The 19,766-nt window shown below is 36.7% G+C and overlaps 1 protein-coding gene across 1 annotated transcript in view; it reads left to right on the forward strand.

Moving 5' to 3' along the window:
- LOC145690047 (uncharacterized) overlaps nucleotides 1-19,766 on the forward strand; it is a 59,458-nt gene that overhangs the window by 16,752 nt on the left and 22,940 nt on the right. The window contains exons 3-7 of the mRNA XM_081764549.1: nucleotides 911-1,102; nucleotides 6,025-6,194; nucleotides 7,395-7,531; nucleotides 10,701-10,941; nucleotides 16,593-16,744. Coding sequence (XP_081620675.1) covers nucleotides 911-1,102; nucleotides 6,025-6,194; nucleotides 7,395-7,531; nucleotides 10,701-10,941; nucleotides 16,593-16,744 — 892 coding nt within the window. The remainder of the gene's footprint in view (nucleotides 1-910; nucleotides 1,103-6,024; nucleotides 6,195-7,394; nucleotides 7,532-10,700; nucleotides 10,942-16,592; nucleotides 16,745-19,766) is intronic.

Here is a 19,766-nt window from a genome sequence, read left to right on the forward strand (position 1 = left end):
GTTACTATCATATCTGGTATATTGTCATAAATTAGTAATTGTAGATTAATAGTTATAAATTGTTTTAATTATAGTACTATTATAATTTGCAAACGTACTCTTATTTAGTACGTCTGATATATTCAATATACTATTAAGTGTACTGTTTCTATGATTCCTGACACCTTCCTCAGCAAATGTAGGTACTCATTTAAACAAATGTTCCAAGCTCACTTCTGTATCTCCTGCAATCTTCTCTGTCAGTATATAATGTCGGCCATCGTTTTAGTTTTCATCAGCACGTATTCCTACTTTAAAGGTTGAAAGATTCGGCACATTCCACATTCAAAACGAATATTTTGAAAAATGTCTCCCTAAGAGCTTTCTGCATACCTACAGGCGAGGCAGATTTCTGTATTTATTTAAACCTCATATTCCTGGCAAGCTATTTGAACTAGGGAAGAAAAATGGCTTTGATTCGTACACTCTGAAAAATGGAAGAAGCCCGTATGGGAATTTTCTTAAAAACGAAATTGGCAACAGTGCTGATGACAGTTGAGTAGGGAGATCTATGGAATTCGTGGACAGCCCTGCTGTCAGTTGCTGGTTCGAATCTCGCTTGAAACATAGATGTTATGTATTGTCTGTTCATGATTCATTTCATTACCACAATTCGATTCTTATTCTTTCCTTCAGTCTAAAAGACCCAGCCATGGAATGTAGAACTTAAAATAAACATAAATTTGCCTGATAGAGCTAGGCAGGGCCAGTGGGGTAGTTAGTGGAGTAAGAGTAGTATGACAGTAAAAAGATGGATATTTCAAGTGTGCAAGCCTACCGTTAAGTGAAAGAAATGGCAGTAGAAGATTGATAATGTCTTTCCATTTTTTTATGTAGCTTGTAATGTATGTCTTTGCCTTTATTTCTTCAGATCTTGAAAAATCTTTGTATAGCGATTACCTGGGACATTCCCAGACTTCATGAAATAGCTGTTCAATTGACTCGACCTTTAACTGAAGATCAAAAAGAAATACTTGAGGAAGAAGGAATCGAAATAAAACGAAATAAGTTCACCAAAGAAGAAGACAAGATCTTACTAGCTAATTGGGAGGAATTTCGTGAGGTAAATATTGTCGATCACTATATATCGTTAAGTTAAGAGAATCAACAAGTATATGTGTGATGAGTTACTGCATTTATTTTGTAGTCCCATAAAATTTATGAACGGCTCTGCTGTCAGTTGCTGGTTCGAATCTCACTTGAGACGTACAGTAGGTATTATGTGTTGACTTTTCACAATTCATTTCATTATCGCAGCTCAATTCTTATTTGGTCTTTTAGCCTCAAGTTCAAGCATGAGACGTAAAACTTACCCCCAAAAAAGTTTACGTTGTTCTATTGGATGAAGGGGTCTTGGGAGGGAAAACGTAGTAGTTTTCATCATTACTTTACAGGATGCCAAAATATGTAAGAGCAGTAGAAGATAGTAAGTATACAGAGCAGGCTTCCCAATGCTCCTATATTTCCTGTATATTTGCGTCTCCTATATTTCCCACTTTTTAACGAAACCTCCTATATTTTTGTGGCATTGCTACTTCCACTTGTGAAAATAACTTAAGGAAATAAGATGTGGATGGTTGAAGGGCCTTTTGTCTCCACAGTATGGTGGTTGAATGGAGACTCTTCTGTGTTTCGTCCTTTCCTGCTTATTGTCTAAAGATAATTACACCAAACAGTATACAGTTAGCGCAAAAAGTATTTATACATCTACAAAATGGAACAAACAATAAACTGATTTCGTCATATTCATTAAAAAGTTGTATGAAGTATTAATTTTAAAGATTTATAAATAATTTATTTAGGTGTATCAATACTGTTTGCACTAACTGTAGCAAATAATTATAGAATAAGTTTAGAGTAGAATGTATGTTCATATAACAGTTGGTGTAATTTCCATTGATTTTTTTTTATTTATACCGATTGGATAATTGAAATGTTTCTTTTTCACAGCTTCACGAAACTTCTTTTATTTTTTCGTCGTGATTTCCTATATATATATATATTTCATTAGCATTGGAAAGTCTGACATAGTCCATTTCCTATTTTGTTTTGATATTGTATACAATTGTTAAAGTGATTGTTGTGATTTAAAGAAGAAATTGGAAATCCCAGAGAAATTGCCAGCAAACTAATTCGATCTGACATTTGAAAAACTATATATAAAATATTGAAATCCTGTAGAGTAGAAAATGCCCACTGTAGATATACTAATGCTTTTTTTTTTTTTTTAAATCGCCTTTAATGATTAAAGCTCTTCTTTAATAATAATAATAATAATAATAATAATAATAATAATAATAATAATAATAAAAGTGTCATCAACTCTTTGCATAAAAAAGGGATAATCTAGAGCCACCAAATTTTGTTCACTGATAGACTTTCAGTAGATCTAATCACGTACGAAACCTTTTTTCTAGATTTTCTGCTTTGGGGGAATTACGAAAGTCAAAAAGTATAGGACGTTTTTAAGTCTCAAAAACTCCGTACTTCTATGCAGCCATCATTACATACTGGTTGTACATGGTTACATAACCGCTGGGCAGTCTTCTTTCTCTTTTTATCCAGGTTGTGAATTAAAACTTGTCAATGACAGGAGCGTGCAATTAGTTTCTCATACAGAGCAGTTTAGTTAGCAGCTATCCGTGGTTTTATGTTTAACCCTATGTTAAATAGTTTCACGTATTCAACTCAGAGCTAGTTAAGGTGTATGCAACGGGTCTCACACAAATTTTATTTGGTTCAGCGTAATTTTTTTTCTTTGAAGACCTACATACATGCAAGAAATTTTCACATAAAATCAGTTCCTCTGACAACACTGCATGTATCTGACGTCAGTTGAAATTTGTTCACAATTTTGCAATCTACACAAATATATCAAATGCGTAATATATTGGAGACTCCAAAGAACAGGGATCAGCAGCGTAGGGATTACCAAAGCATTTATTTAAGCATATTCTACCTCAATTACTCTCTCACACAGAAAGTAATATATCTGAATCGTATTTTGTGCGCACGAGAAATTCGGCTTCTCTTATATTGGTGCGAATGAAGTGCGTCATTTTCAAGGACTGAAAAATGAAAACGAAAATTCTTGATTAAACAAAATAGTCGTCACCTGTAGCCAAATACTTTGGCCAATGATTCGGTTTGGTATTAGAAGAAGTACAGATTCTGCGATGCTAAGAAGTACTCAACTGCACATTGCACCGCCCGATCGATCATCAGCGAAGATCTTTGCTCCCAGGAAGCGATAGAGATGCCGGAAGAGGTAGCAGTAGGCAGTAGGAGAGATAATTGGAGGAATAGGGGTAATGAGGGTTTCATACTGTAATTCATGGGGAGCTTGGGACTGTCCTTTGCGCGATATGTTTTTTGACTGTTGCTGACAAGTTTGAGGTGCAGTTTGAGGAGTACAGCATTGTAACAATTCGCAGCAGTGAATGTTTTGTGTTGACATGATGCCCCCCTCCTTCATAGTATTATGGATTCTGTTTTACTTAATTATTAAACTTTTGTCCGTGATTGTATTTTTAGTTGATTACTCTTCAAATGACCCACAAAGAACAGTGAAAAATATTTTGGATATTTCAAAACTAAATTGTAATTAATTTATGAATTCTTTATCTTTAATAATAATAATAATAATAATAATAATAATAATAATAATAATAATAATAATAATAATAATAATAATAATAATAACCTATGTAATTCTGTCTTTGAATTTGTTTGCAATCACTTACGTTACACAAGTGATCTGTAAGTTCATACATTGACAAATATGATGAGAAAAATATATTCGTAGGTACACATATTTACTATTTTACCACGAGTACTGTAAATGCATAACCTCTGCACGAGTCACAGATCAAAACTACTTCGCTTTCCTATGTCGGGAGTAGTTGCGACGCTAAACTAACAAAAAGAGGACTCCGAATCAAACTGTGGAGCGGATCTCAACATTTAAAAAAACACAGAAATGTGTCATTCTACTGGACTTGTATTCTCCATATATCTATGTATATTTTACATTAGAAGTCTAAAGTATGTACTTGTTTCATATTTGTCAATACCTAGTCATGGTTCGATACTTGGGAAGTTCCAACACATACCAATTAACATTAAATTACACGCATTAAAATCATTCCACCAAAGCTTTGTTTTTCCATTTCACCATGAACAAAATATGGATATTGGTGTAAAAATTATGAATGTCTTGATTTCTTAAATAAATAAAGTTGTTTGTTGCTATGACTACAATACCTCTCGCGTATGTCCCGTTCTATGTTAATCTTAGATAACACATAGTACAACCGCAATTAGTATCTTCAATAACATATGAGGTGAAATGATGGTTTCGGAAACCGTCCTGGACGTTGATTACGATCCAGTCCTTGTTCTGACTGTTTAGGATTGTCATCACAGATCCATTTTTAATCTGAAATGATAATCCGATACAGCAAACTTTCCCAGTTATTCCGTATATTCACAGAAATTCACTCCTCCAGACGGCAATTCTTGTTGGCTGGTGTTAATACATGTGACACCCATGAGTCCAACTTTTTCACCTCTAGACAATGCTTTTGTTGGCCGATGTCAACTCGTGTGTCATCCATGAGTACAACGTTTTCACTTCCAGACAACGCTGTTGTTGGCCGGTATCAATTCATGGGACATCAACGAGTCCAACTTTCTCACCTCTAGACGGCGATTCTTGTTGGCTGGAGTTAACTCATGTGACACACCTCCAGACAATGCTTTTATTGGTCGGTGTCAACTTATGTGGCGTCCATGAGACCAACTTTTTCACCTCCAGACGGCGATGCTTATTGGCTGGTGTTAACTCATGTGACACCCATGAGTGCATTTTTTTTTTCCATCATATCGACTGCACGGAGCCGCCAAAAGACAGTAATGTGGTAGATGTCTAACCCGTCTGCAGCAGTATGATCACTTTTTCGAGGATCTGCTCCCACGGTGTTCCAGAGACTGTGATGTTTACTCCATAGGCTATAAATCCAAATAGAGTAAGCATTACTTCATGTAGTCGTTGATCGAATATTTTGCCCGAGCATTAACGAAGAAACAAGTTATCAGTAGAGTAATAACTTCTTTCACCGCTAACCACACATAGGCATATTTGAATTCGTAAATAAAGTAAATCTTCAGCATAATTTGAACTGAAAAAAAACACAAGAATAATAAAATATTTATCAGTGTATTCTACCATGCATGACACAACGAAGCTGCACGAGCCAACGATACCTGATCAAAATAACGCGCATCCGATATTCATGAAAAGAATATTATATTTTCCAAGCTTCCATATGCTTACATTCCTTTACTACAGAAGAACAAATTTACGGCAATACCATGTATGGATGGCTAACTCGAGTAATATTAACAGATACATATGATGATGAAATTAACTTGGCATTGTTACTAGAACGTAACTACGTAGCTTCTTTTAATTACATGTCCAAAGCCCAAGTGACTGTTGCATCATGCATGCATCCTTTGTCTCTGCTGCTCATGTGAGTCCCACCTACCAGGTTGACGTTACTACAGGCAGGACTGTGATTAGCTGCTGGCGGCGGCCAAGGACGTCGACTGCTGATATACATGTTACGAGAACATACAATGAATAGTTAACGCTATGGACAAAGAAATAGCAGCCTTTAAAATAAAATGATTAAATTGTCTGAGATTGGACACACAAAGATAATGCACAAATAAGTTTATCAGAAGACATGATGTTGGACGGTGTCCACATTGCTGATTTTGCAGTGCTGTGTCACTGGAACAAAGCAAGAACGCTAACCACTAGCGTACTCCTACTCGATAATATTCGGCATGTGTGCTACGTCAGGGTAAAGGGTAAATTGTTCGTATGATTGTGTACAACCAAAGTAAATTTGATATTTATTATCTTACAAAGTGCCATGATGTTGACATCCTAATCTATTGTTAATCTTCTCATTACAGGAATATGATATATCAAGTCCTGCACCATTTTTAAAGTTTGACCATAAGCTTCTACCGTATTCAGAAAGGAAGAACTTCTTGATATATATGGGAAAAGGATTACCTGATCGTACTCTTCGGCAGATTTATCACAGGTTTAAGTTAATAGTCCCAGAAATTGCAAAAGGACAGTAAGTGTAACAGGAATTCTTAGGTTTTTCTTCCATACTTGCTAAGATCGAAATAGTGGTAGGATATGCTCGAAATAATAAGACTTATATTTACGCTGCAGGATACCTATGTCATAAATGAATAAAAAGTATTCTTAACTTCTGTTGAAAATTTGAATTCAGATTATTCTGATCCTCACTGGAATTTTTGTTTGTTTGTTAGCGTAACACACAATTACTTCATTCATTTATGTTGTGGAAGTAGGTAAACGGCAACGTTTCATTTTCATTTAACATTGGGCGCATACAGAGTGTACAGCCCAAACGGCGCATCCGATTTAAAAAATTTCCTTCACTTTATATTGAAAACGTCATATTTGGAAACGGTTTTACATTTCTCCTCTTAGTTTGTTGTAGCTCTGATAATAACAGAGTTACCCTGTCAGAGGACTTCTGAGATAGTCTTATATTTCGCGTCTAATGCAGTTGGTGTTAGATAATGATCATGAAATTGCTAATGAATTCGTAGAAAGAAAAAAAAAATGAAATGAAATATGTATGTTTTACGTCCCACGGTTATGCCGGTTAGGCTAAAGGAGACAGTGATGATGAGAGATGAATGAAATGGTGGAATGAAGGAAGTGGGATGAAACGGGAGAACTCCGAGAAAACCCACGAGCACGGTGTTTGTCCACCACAAAGTCCACACGGCACGAGCTGGAATCGAACCAGGGACCCCAAGCACCGGAGGTGAACACTCTACCACTGAGCTACCCAGGGTTTTACGGTCATTCATGCACAACATAGGTGTTGAATATCATAGTAACTATTCGGATGTCCACTTCAGGAATCGAAAAATGGGTTACCACATTAAAGATAAAAACATTTAAAAAAAATACCATCTCAGTGCATTAGCTATGCAAGCACTAAACTTTAAAAACAGTGATAAAGAAACTTTGCTTATTAGAAAAATGGATCTCGTATACAAATAAAATGAAGTATTTATTATGAATGACTACTCTTTATTATGCTTACGTACATATGTTTACTTCCATTGATTTTATCGTTTTACTTATTTAGAATATTGAAAATACTAACCAGGCATAAAAATTATATTTTCTATTGGTTGTGTTCTTCCGGAAAGCTACGTCACTAGACGCCACTGAAATGCTCCATACATTATTAACCAATTTACTGAATGTTTTTTGTTCTTATTTCTAGATTCACAGAGGGAGAAGATCAGTTTATACGAAAATTCGTTGCAAAGTACGGAAGAGATTTTGCTACTCTTGGGAAATTGCTTAATCGAGATAGGCAGTGTGTTAGAATGCGTTATGAGACTATACAACAGGAAAACGGTATGTTGGTATTATTACGAATATGCTATTCATAATTATATTATGATTCCAAATTATATCCATAACAATGAAAAATCTTAATAGAAAGGTTTTGCCCATTCGGCTGTTAACAGGTTCAGAGCAAAAACTATAAGACAGAGGAAGATTTTTTTTTTCTTATAATTCGGTATCCACCCAGCGTCGTGAAGCAAACTGGAGAGCCACGTAAATAAAGATGTGATTGTCACTAGGAAAAAAAAAAAACTGATACTCCTATACAGGTAGGCTCGCAATGTGTGTTTTGACCATGTTCGTCGCGAGACTGGATGTAGTGTTGTTTCGTCGGTCGCTCACAGATGCAGGCTTAGGCCCGCAAAGGCTTTCACATCATTCCCTTGTAGTACAGGTACAAAAGCATTGTTTTTATTATACATATTCTTTTTTTTACGATTATTATTTCTGTCCATTTTCTCTGTACTCGTTTTGAGCACTTTGTTTCTACTGCCTTTTCATAGTGTTCATATTTCTATTCTTACAGCGAATTACTCTACACAAAAAACTTACATGTTTCATAATTTTAATTTTTCTAAAATATTAGTTGAATACAAATATAGACACAAACTACAGCATTTAAGATTATGTGGGTGAAGATTTTGCTGATTATAGGAAAAAGAATTTATTGACTTTAATTAATTGTATTGAAAGTGTGAACTGATTATGAGCAGTGCCGCAGTGTTTCACAACACATTTGACACAAATATTGTAAAAGGGAGGGAAACCTATCTCTCCCTTTCATAATATATATATATATATATATATTTTTTCCTGTTTCAATGATGCACTTCCACATGTTTGTAACAGCAATCTTGAAACAAAGAAGTGAAAATTAACATGTATCAATGTTACCAATATAAATTTAGAAACATCCATACTAACAAGAATAATGACCTGTATTGAGTACTGTTCGGAAACGTAATACCTATCTAAATATCTCGAAAGGTGGATAGTTGTGTAAATTCAAATGAATACATTAAGAAACAGATGAAGTTGAATATAAATTCCTTCGATGCTGCAGGTAAATAGCTACAGGCAAATGGTTATCGATCTGAACCCAGATATTCACACGGTCAATTCTTGTAATGATTGGTTTATGTTGAATTTTGAATCGGATCCCATTGAGTGCTCAAAATGCAATGTGGTGTTTTAGTACACATATGAGACTACAATCTGGACAGTTTTGAACACATTTACAAAAGACATTTCTGTGCAAAATTCAAATTTTATTTTGAATTTTTGAAGTATTATTTTTATTGTACGGATTTTTTCAATATAGTAGAACTTGTAGAACAATCTTTAAGCTTTTCAATGGTGTTTGTTCCATGTCTCTAGTGCACATATTAACCATTTTATGACAATTTTTGATAATCACTGTAACGGAAGTAATACCCTTTTTTAAAACTTTTGAACACCCTGTATGGGGAGATTTTCAGGAGGAGAGAGGTAATATTTGGGATTTTTTCATCTCCCACTGTACCAATTTTACGAAAATCCGAGATGGTCAAGGGTGATGACTTGTTGATTTGTCATGGAATGTCCCAAACCCATTATAATGTGTAATGTTAAATTTTAGTACAGTAATTGTTTAAATGACCGGAAGTGTAATTTTATTCAGCTCTGTCGATTGTTGTATATCTTTGTTTAATATTATAGCTAAGAAAACTTAACGTTTAAGGGTTAATCATAATTTTTCGCCTATAGCTAGAAGCACGAGTTTTTCGCAATGCGCGATAAAACTAAATGCTTCAGAATTAAGTAGTTTTCAGTTTCTTGAAGTTTTATGATATTCTGTGTATTTTCATTGGTTTCCATTGTGCGATAAAACGCGAAATTTGCAATTTTGCGTGAAATTTCTAACAATACGTGAAATAACGCGAAATTTAAAAATAAAAGTACGTTTTCATTATTGTAAAAACGTCATTTTTCCGCTGACGGAAGGGTATAACGTGGCAGAAACGGTGTATTTTGGGTGATTCGGACACGGCTGTAGAGAACATGTTGCGCATTAGCTATCACCATCGCAGCTAGATGGGGAGGATTTTCCTTCGGTTTGATGTAATATATATATAGGGTAACTGTCCCAATAATTGACAGTATAAGAACAGTGTTTGACAAATTGCAAGTTTCTTCACCCTTTAAATGAGCCTGGCTTACTGATCTCTCGTAGAGGTACGAAGGCATCCTTCCTTCATCTATATAGACCATCATAAAAATAATAGACTAATAATAATTATTTTTTACAATATGTATACGAAAAGTTGATCATTGTACCAGTAATTGACACCAAGATTTGTGAGATTCACCAGTAATTGACACCTTGTGAGCCAGTAATTGACATCTCCTAATATCTTTTTCTAATGAACCATATAATTTTCTACCAACTTATCAAGCTGATTTATAAGTTTCCACCTGGATAAACATGTTTATTTCTTTCGCTAATATAGCTATTATAGTACTATTTTGCACTGTCCATCGATTTTCTGTTTTCTTTGGAGAACTACTACTTAGAGGCAAATATTAACAGTGGTGTGGGATTAACAACACTGCAAAGGAAAAAAAAGGTGGCAGTATTTGCTTGTACCTAGTCCCGCAGTCTTGTTGCGTCGGAAAAAAGACGACAGTGTCAATTCTGGTACACTGTCAATTATTGGGACAGTTACCCTATATATATATAAAATTGAAGTGAAATTTACAATGTCAAGTGAAATATTAGTGTATTTTGTTTTTAGGTAATTAATGGTTTATTTCTGTAATGATCTATGAATAAAAGGAACAATTGTAAAAATGTCAGGGAGTATTTTTTTCCACAAGAGCTACAAAATGGGAAACTATTTGGAAAATGTGAGAAAACGCGAAATATGAAAAACGGAACGCGACATTTTTAAATTCTTCGTGCGAAAAACTCGTGCCCTACCTATAGCTCATTATCCATACTTTGTACTGTCGTCTTGTTAGAGTCATAATAGGAAGCTTAATCAGATTATTCTTCAGTATCAGTTTCACATTAATAGATGATGAAGTCATTAGGTTCATTTTTTTTTCCTTATCATTCTTCAAACAGTAATATTGTGAAAGTGTTCTAACGAAATTTTCTAATTAATATTTTATAAAATTTATATGATTTTTATTTCAGATAATCGTCTGAAATGGACGTTAGATATGAGAAGTGAACTGGTAGCTACCGTGTTGTCAGTTATGGACCTCTCTGACGTGTCAAAATTAAGAAATTGCCAGATACCTTGGACTCAGGTGGCGAAGAAGACTGGCAGTAGTTTATACAAACTGATTAAGCAGTGGGAAGTCAACATCTATAGCGGATTGTTCGCTGAGCGTGCCTATACTCATTACGAAATTATCGACAAAGTAGTAAAAAGGTGAGTTTTAATTGTTCGGGAATTCAATGGTTTTATCAAAATGAACTCGAAAAGACTCTCGATCGATAATGACTACGATAATTTTGGTAGTGTTTGTTTGGGCGTTCAATTTTAAGGAGTTTGGTGTACCAAAAGCTCTTATTTTATATACATGTATTTACTCTATCTGTACAGGTATGTCCGTCTCAAGAACGGACCACCACCAAATTTGGTCAAGATGTGGAGGGTCACAGCGAAAGTGGTAGAAACCACTATTGCCGTCTTTCACATTGATCACTGCAGAGCCAAAACAGTAATGGATAGCGATAAGCTGTTTTCTATAATCGATTAATCATTCCAAGAATACATTTAATCTCTATGCTTCCCTCTCTTCGAAGTTATAACACCTCCTGTTTTTTCTCGTTAGCTAATCACATGAAAATTATGAAACTTTTGTCACTTCCGGACGTAATCTCCCTGCAGCCGTACGCATTTTTCCCAACGTCGACGCCTGATTCCATGGCCCCAGCGAACGCTTCTTTAGGAGTCTGTTTTGACCACTGAGAAATTGCTGATGCAATAGTGGCATGGCTAGTGAATGTGCTACCACGGAGTATGTCTTTCATTGTTGGAAACAGCCAAAAGTTGCTAGGAGCCAGGTTAGGTGAGTAGGTAGCATGAGAAAATATTTCGAAATTGTCACGAAGAAACTCTTCCGTTACGTTCGCCCGATGCGCTTGTGTCTCTTCTTCCCCGATTTTTTTTTTTTTTTTTTTGTGTGTGTGTATGTGGGGGAGAGGATAAATTGTGTGCTTCCATTGAGCAGACATTGTCACAATCGATGAAAAAAAGTCCCGTTTATGCCGTCATCATGCATCAACATTGCCTGACAACATGCTACGCGCACAGCCTTGGGGTCCGTCAGCATTCGTGACACCCACCGGGAGGACACTTTTCGCATTTTCAGGTCTTTATGTAGGATTGTGTGCACAGATCCCATGTAAATGCCAACTTTGGAGGTGTTGTGTTCCACACACATTCGGCGATTCCCCAAAACAACTTTTTCCACTCGTTCGATCGTGTCAGACCGGCTTCTGGAAGGCCGAGATTGTCGTGATTGTTACAAGACGTTCTGCTTTCTTTGGACAGTCGCACCCAGAAACGCACAATAGACACATCCATGACATTATCTTTATATGTCTCACTTAACTGGCGATGAATTTCAAGCGGTGTCCACTTCTATAATTGTAGTAGCTACGTAGGCATAATTTATACCGTTCATCAAACGTTGTTAGAGTCATCAAGTCTAGGGGACTCAGGTGAGCAAGTCATGTGACCAGAATGGAAGAAAGTATGTACGCTTTCAAAGTTTTAATTGAAAGTTCAATCGAAAATGACCAATAGGAAGACCTAAGTGTAGATGGGTGACAATATTAAGATGGATCTCACAGACTCACAGAAGTAGGAACAGAAAGTAGAAACTAGATTCAGCTAGCTAAGGACAGAAGTCAATGGAGAACTTTTGTGAACGCGGCATTGAACCTCCGGAGTTACTTAGTTTTAGCTGCGTAGTAATAGTAGTTGAGAGGCAATATTAACAATTAAATTATAAATCTTTATTTCTGTTATAAGCATGCAACATACAGTACATACATGCAAGGGACCCATGGCATTGTTTATAATTTATGAAATGTAAATAATGCCACAGGCCCCTTAGTTTTGTTCCGCGGACCACCAATTGGGGATTATTATTCTATAGATAGGCGATCGAGAAGCGGGAGAGGGGAGGAAAGTTCATAGCAACAACTTTCTGCTGGTCTAGTGTGGTTGTTCAAGTTGCAGAGGCAGGATCGGAAGTGAAGAGGTGTTGTACTTGTGATGTTTGGTGTTCGTTGTATGAAGTATGCCTGTGTGCAGATAATAAGCATATCAGTTTCCAGTTACTCCACGTTCAGTTCTTCCTGGTTGTTCAGGTATTTATTATCGTGAATTCGGGAAGTGCTAGGTGACAAATTTTCTGCTCGTTGCAGCATTTGCCGGAGCGTCTTTCCTCTCAGTAACAACGGAAGACAAGCTGTAACAGGTCACATGAAAGATAGCCGTGTTCATATGCAGATGGCCGTGTTCATCTTAATATTAGGAACAGCTAGTGTCTTTCTGAATTTAAAATTAAAAAAAAAAAAAGTATCTTCTGAGTTGAGAGTATCATCCTATTTGTGTCGGATGTTACAGAACTTAAGGGTTTCTAATGCCTGCTGAAATGTGAATTCTATGATGCAAATAGATATGAGTTTATGGACGAAACAAAATAGTTTACAAGGATTTTTAGTTAAAAAGAAATTTATCATACCTATTGGCATTACCATGGCAAAACGAGACGGTTCCAAGTAGATCAAAATTGTTATGTTGGCCTGCATATAGCTAAGTATGTTGCTAAGTCCCCTGGTCGTGGTGCGTTGCAATGTGGACGTGAATGGTAACATCCAGATGGCTTGCATGGAATACTGATGAGTAGTGAGTTTGACTGGGATGGCAGTTAACAGATGTTCAACGTATCATCGAAGAAAAACATCAGGATGATGGACAGGAACGAATTACAATTCTACTCTAACGCCGCTTTTGCAACATGTATCAATCAGGTTTTGCATTTATTTATATGCCACAGACGTGAAGTCCACAAAGAAAGCAGTACGCTACAACGCAACATGATTTCGGAACGCCATGGAGAAGGCTTCAGGGAAGATCGCTGAAGGTAGGATGAAGCGGTGCATGATAAGATTATAGGACCATTGTACAGAGGTTGATTCATTTATATTGAGCGAAGACAATGTGCAACTGTACCGTGCATGCGTAACCCATCACCGTGAGATTCTCACGAGGCAAGCAGTAGTATCTCATTAGTCACGCAGTAGAGCAGTGCGATCGAGTGTAGTCTAATGTCGCCGAAACTGAATCGATTCTGGGAGGGGTTCATTGTTGCCCTTTCCGACGCAAAGTTCACGGTATCGCGCATCTTAAAGATGTGTAAAGTGTATAATTTTCGTGTAGGTCGTGCCACTGTGAATCATATATGGAAATCTGTAAATCGCTGAGCAAAGCAACGTTTATGTAAAAATAATAAATGTGTAACAGTTTCGCCAACTAACTGAACATATTGGCTTCATCAGACACTCACTGAACAAAGCAACCTTTATTTATAAAATAATAAATGTGTAACAGTTTCGCCAACCAACTGAACATATTGGCGTCATCATGCTACAGTGTCGTCTGATGAAGCCAATATGTTCAGTTGGTTGGCGAAACTGTTACACATTTATTATTTTATAAATAAACGTTGCTTTGTTCAGTGAGTGTCTGATGAAGCCAATATGTTCAGTTAGTTGGCGAAACTGTTACACATTTATTATTTTATAAATAAACGTTGCTTTGTTCAGTGAGTGTCTGATGAAGCCAATATGTTCAGTTATTTGGCGAAACTGTTACACATTTATTATTTTATAAATAAACGTTGCTTTGTTCAGTGAGTATCTGATGAAGCCAATATGTTCAGTTGGTTGGCGAAACTGTTACACATTTATTATTTTTACATAAACGTTGCTTTGCTCAGCGATTTGTATTTCTAGTTTAAGATATTTACGAATGCAAAACTAGTAGGAACCAGTTGGAAGTATGTGACACAGAATCCTGGGCCTACAACACCTACGCGAGCAACTAGAAACCTACCTCCCGTGAAGAGGATCTTGCCGCTATTGTGTGTAGTTCGACATATAGCGACCACCGAAAAATCCCGTCAAATAGCGTGCGATGGTCAGTAAATGCCGTACATGCAGGCGACAATCAATAGCGTCATTCACAGGAATTTACTCCTCACGGTCGTTCGCAAGTGCAATATGCACGCCCTGAAACCGTGTCATGTGTCTAAGCGAGAAATGCACTGCAGGAGGCTGTATGAACATCATCTCACGGGTGATCAGTAGAAGCTCGTTGTTATCCTTAATGAGGCGTGAATTGACCTCACAGAATGTGTTAAAGTTCGAGCCATTGCATACAGACCTATTGACGCCAAGGGGGAAGCATGTTCTTCCGCCAGTGCGCAAAGAATTTCCCAAAAGGATTCATGGTTATGGCCAGTTTCTCGTACAGGGGTAAACTTCTTCGAAATGTGGAGCGAAACGTCAAAATTAATGTTGTTTACTACCAGACTCATATCTTGGTCTTGACTGAAATGTACCAGCATGAAATCCCAGCATTGTGTGGACAAGACGTGAACTAGGTAGAACTTCACCAAGACAGGGCATCCAGAAAACAATGCTGGAATTCTATCGCCGTATGGAACAGGAAGCTGGAATTTCGATAGTTCGCTTCTCTGACATCTCTTTCAAGAATCCACCAGTGAACTGTTGTGCTTTTGGACTTCTCAACGGCGCTTGTCCTATTGTCCGCATCGTCTCCGGCCTCTGGAAAGCCCGTAAAGAGGAGTGGGATGCAATATCCATGCTCCAGCTACAACGTAGTCTCCTACAATGCAAATTCCGATTCCGAGCAATAGTCAGTAGATGTGGCCTGCAGATCGAACACAACCGGTGATGGAAACACAGCATTTCCTAGTACACATCGTGGCACATTCAAATTCTGCTCAATATAAATGAATCAACCTCTATACTCTCTTCCAATCATCGACAATCCATATTCAGTCGGAAAGCCTCCATGCTTCGGAAATAGTGAAAAATGTATTGTCTAGCAAAATCAAATAAATGAAACTAGAATGTTCGAAAAATTGTTTAGTTAATGTGTTATGCCTTGGTTATGTTTATTAAGTATTGAGTTTTATTGGTGGTCTAATTACTGTGTTCCGTATCATCACGTACGACATTATAATAGATACATATATTGTAAACCTTTTTGGGGGGAAAGGGTATCTTTTGTATGGTAGCTTTATCAGGCATATAATAAAAGGAAAAGCTTATTTTAAACAATATAAATCGTTCCGTACCAATCCTTTTCACCATATAAGTACACCACGTCATCCTGTCTTTACTTATTTTCATTGATAAGGAAAACACGGCCGTGAGTATTTGAAATACAGGGTGGTATTTCTCCATGACATGATCTACCAATGCACCATCCAAATCGATACATGCCTGGAGAGTTGTCACAAGCATTTTGACAGACCCGTACTGGTATCCTGTGGAACTTTTCTGTGGTAGCTTCCCGTAGTTCGACCAAATTGTATACGTGATGTTGATACACTTTACCTTTTTAAAACACCTCATAAGAAAAAGTCATGTGTGTCAAATCGGGAGATCGAGCTGGCGCGTAATTGTTTGTTGCAGAATACAAATGCAACGCCCACACTGTTTCGCCATCCTGTCTGGCACACACTAACGGTTCTAAGTCCAGTGACAGTTATCCCCACTCTCAGACTACACAATGTTGCGATATCAAAAATGTATGTCCAGAATTACAAATACTTCAGTAAGTCAAACATAGTTATGGACCACCCTGTAGATATCAGATTCCAACTGAGATTGTTAAAACTGGAAGGTTAGTGAAACAAACTGAGTTTTGCACTGTGTGTAATTTCTATGTATTACGGAGCGATCTTTTAACTTTGCTTTTCTCCTTGAGTGTAAAAAGCTTTTCATTTTTTCACTTCTTTATTTATTTTTCAGCATTTATGAGTCTGATGTGGCCAATTCCGTGGAATTTCCATGGCACGATGTGGTTCGTGATTTCCCCGGAGTTCATCCGGCACTTGCTGCAGTAATAGTGCGAGGGTTTTGTAAAAGCTGCTTTAAGGGTGATGTTGGTCGTACGTGGCGAGGTATGTAAACTTTATAACATTAGATTTCGTAAATAGTAATCAAAATGTGCTAAAAGATTGCATTATATATCATTTTTATAATAATAATAATTTTACTTGTAATGTAAAAATGTAAGTTTGTAACGCCAATATGCAAACTTCAAAACATTTAAGAGTTATGGGTTGCATAAACACCTAGGCGAAAACATTTATTCTTCATTCTTATAAACACAAGATGCCTCATGGGGCTGCGGTGGCTCAGTAGTAGAGCGTTCGCCTCTGATGCAGGGGGTCCTTGGTTCGATCCCTGCTCGCGCCAAGTGAGCTTTGTGATGGGCAAACACCGTGTGTGGGGTTTTTTTCGAGGTTCTTCCGTTTTCTCCCACTTCCTTCATGTCCTTCATTCTCATCATTACCGTATCCTTCAGCATAGCTGGTGTAATTGTGGGACGTTAGACTTTTTAATTTCATTTCCAGACGCCACAGTCTGTCAGTCACACAAAGCTCCAGTGGTTCACACTCAAGACAAGAGTTGTCAATAGCTACGTTGCCTCATACCTGACGCCAAGGTATGTCGCTAGTGTAAAGGCAGTTTGGAAACTAGCTAAGGGCTTGGGGGGAAAAACTAGTAATAATAAATAGAGTAATAAAATAAATTATCTTTTGATGCGTTGTATTAAATTGCAATCCACTGAAATATATTTCGTTTCCTTTCTCAATTACTGGAATTATCTTCTGGCAGACATATTCAGAATAACGACTGCTGCTTCGATTTTGCATCCTGCTGGTGGTTTGTTAATGTGCAGAAAACAAAACTTAAAAATGTCCACCTTAATTAACAGTTAATAATTGAAAGAAATGTAAAATATCGGAGAACTAGATAGAACAGGACGATTAAAGTCAACCACAGTAGGCTGCCTATAAATATTGAGTGTCACCATACGTAAAACTGTTATTGGAACTTGGGTCAATCCAAATGAAATCGACTAATGATGGTTGCTGACGAAATTTAGTTTTTGATTAATTTTTTACCTAAGTTTGTACAGTCCGCAGAAAAAAAACTGTAACATGAGCATGTAAGTTTATTGTGAAACAACGTCTAACAGCGCAGGGAATCAACATAACGTCTAAGTGGCACGAATCATGTTAGGAGAAACCTCGGCGTATTCTCCTGCACACTTATCTTGGAGCAAAAGACTTCGTCATTTCACAATAAACTTAAATGCTCATGTTGCAGGTTTTCTGCTGCAGACTGTACCATATTTTGAGAGTTGAAAACGGGTATTCATTTATTTTTTAGCCGCGCAGGTTTTGTCGTAGCGGCCATTTTGTATAGGTGCCTGAGCGTATTTTGAACTTTTCAGAGGATTCCGTTAAACGCTGTAACTTTTTAGGTTTTAAAGATAATGAGTTCAAACAAAAACCATATGAAAGATAATGGAATGGACAACATTCTGTGTTCTGTGCACATTGAGACGTACTTTAGAACGTCGAGGAAAGAAGCTCTGAACATTGATGTTGGAAACCTAAAAATGTCCATTTTAGAATGTACATTTTGAAACGAAATAAATGAGACTCACCTTCAATTTTTTGTCTACATAGAGACTAGATAATAGAAAACGTTCCAAACAAGTTTCAGATCTGAGAACCATATACTTGATTTTTTGAAAATTTTTAAACATTGTGAATTTTCGAAAATCGTGTATTTTCACCATCAAATATCTCAGGAAGGACGCAAGTGAAAAATCTGAAATTTGCACAAAATAGACGACAGTTGTTTAGTAACAAGTGAGTGAAATTGCATCACTGAGACTTGAGTGGTTTCTGAGTTACAAGGGTTTTCTTCACTGGGACTTAATATCGTGAAGCGCCATTGGAGTGAATATAAACTTTGTAGCAAAAGTCAAAATAACACGAAAGTAATGTTAAATTTGTAAAGTATGCATAATTTATGAATCATATCTTGTACAAAAAACGGAAGTCGTCTGTTATTTCTTTTCTGTCTATAGCGCTGCTGTTAAGACTTAGTGAGGTAAATAGTTGACTAATTTGGGTACATGGTTTGGCACTGATATTGAAAGTACGACCGGTAGAGTTGTGAACTCTGTGGGTGTGAGTTTCCGGAGAACCTTAGTGATTGGCACCCACACTTTGTCATTCGTACATAGTTTAAAAGAGGTTCTTGGGCCATCGGGATGGAAAAAGTGATCAAAAACATCGTTATTTTCCTGACTGATGTCTTCAATTCCCCCAATCCACCATTTCTGCCATAAATACAGGCTACGGTATCATTAGGTGCAAATGACACCATGCTATATTCTGGAAGTACTGAAGTACTGCAATCAGTAATTTCATCTGATTGTGAGTATTCATAACATCTGATTTGTGTTTCCGACAGAGGTACAAATCTATGATATGATCTTGTATTAACAATTCTTTTACAAGTAGCAAATCTCGAATTTCCTGCTGTTTGACTGCACTTCTTCTGATGAAACATGCATAAATTGTATGCTTGAGGTACTATATCAACCCAAAACCTGTACATCTGTTCAGCTGTTAAAGTCGTGAATTTCACATCACTGCAACAATTTATAACTCAGAAACGACTCAAGTTTCAGTGATGCAATTTTGCCCAATTGTTACTGCACAACTATTGTCTATTTTGTGCAAATTTCAGATTTTTCACTTGCGTCCTTCCTGAGATATTTGATGGTGAAAATACACGATTTTCGAAAGTTAGCAAAGTTTAAAAATTTCCAATAAATGAAGTATAAAGTTCTCAGATCTGAAACTTGTTTGAGACGTTGTTTACTATCTAGTCTCTATGTAGACAAAGAATTGAAGGTGAGTCTTATATATTTCGTTTCAAAATGTACCTTCCAAATGGCCATTTCTAGATTTCCAACGTCAGTGTTCAGAGTTTCCTTTTTCGACGTTCTAAAGTACTTGTCAGTGTGAACAGACAACAGAATATTGTCCATTCCATTATCTTTCATATGTTTTTTGTTCGAACTCATTATCTTTACAACCTAAAAAGTTACAG

This window comes from Thermobia domestica, chromosome 7, assembly GCF_964235325.1.
Source record: "Thermobia domestica chromosome 7, izTheDome1.hap1.1, whole genome shotgun sequence".
NCBI lineage: Eukaryota > Metazoa > Arthropoda > Insecta > Zygentoma > Lepismatidae > Thermobia > Thermobia domestica.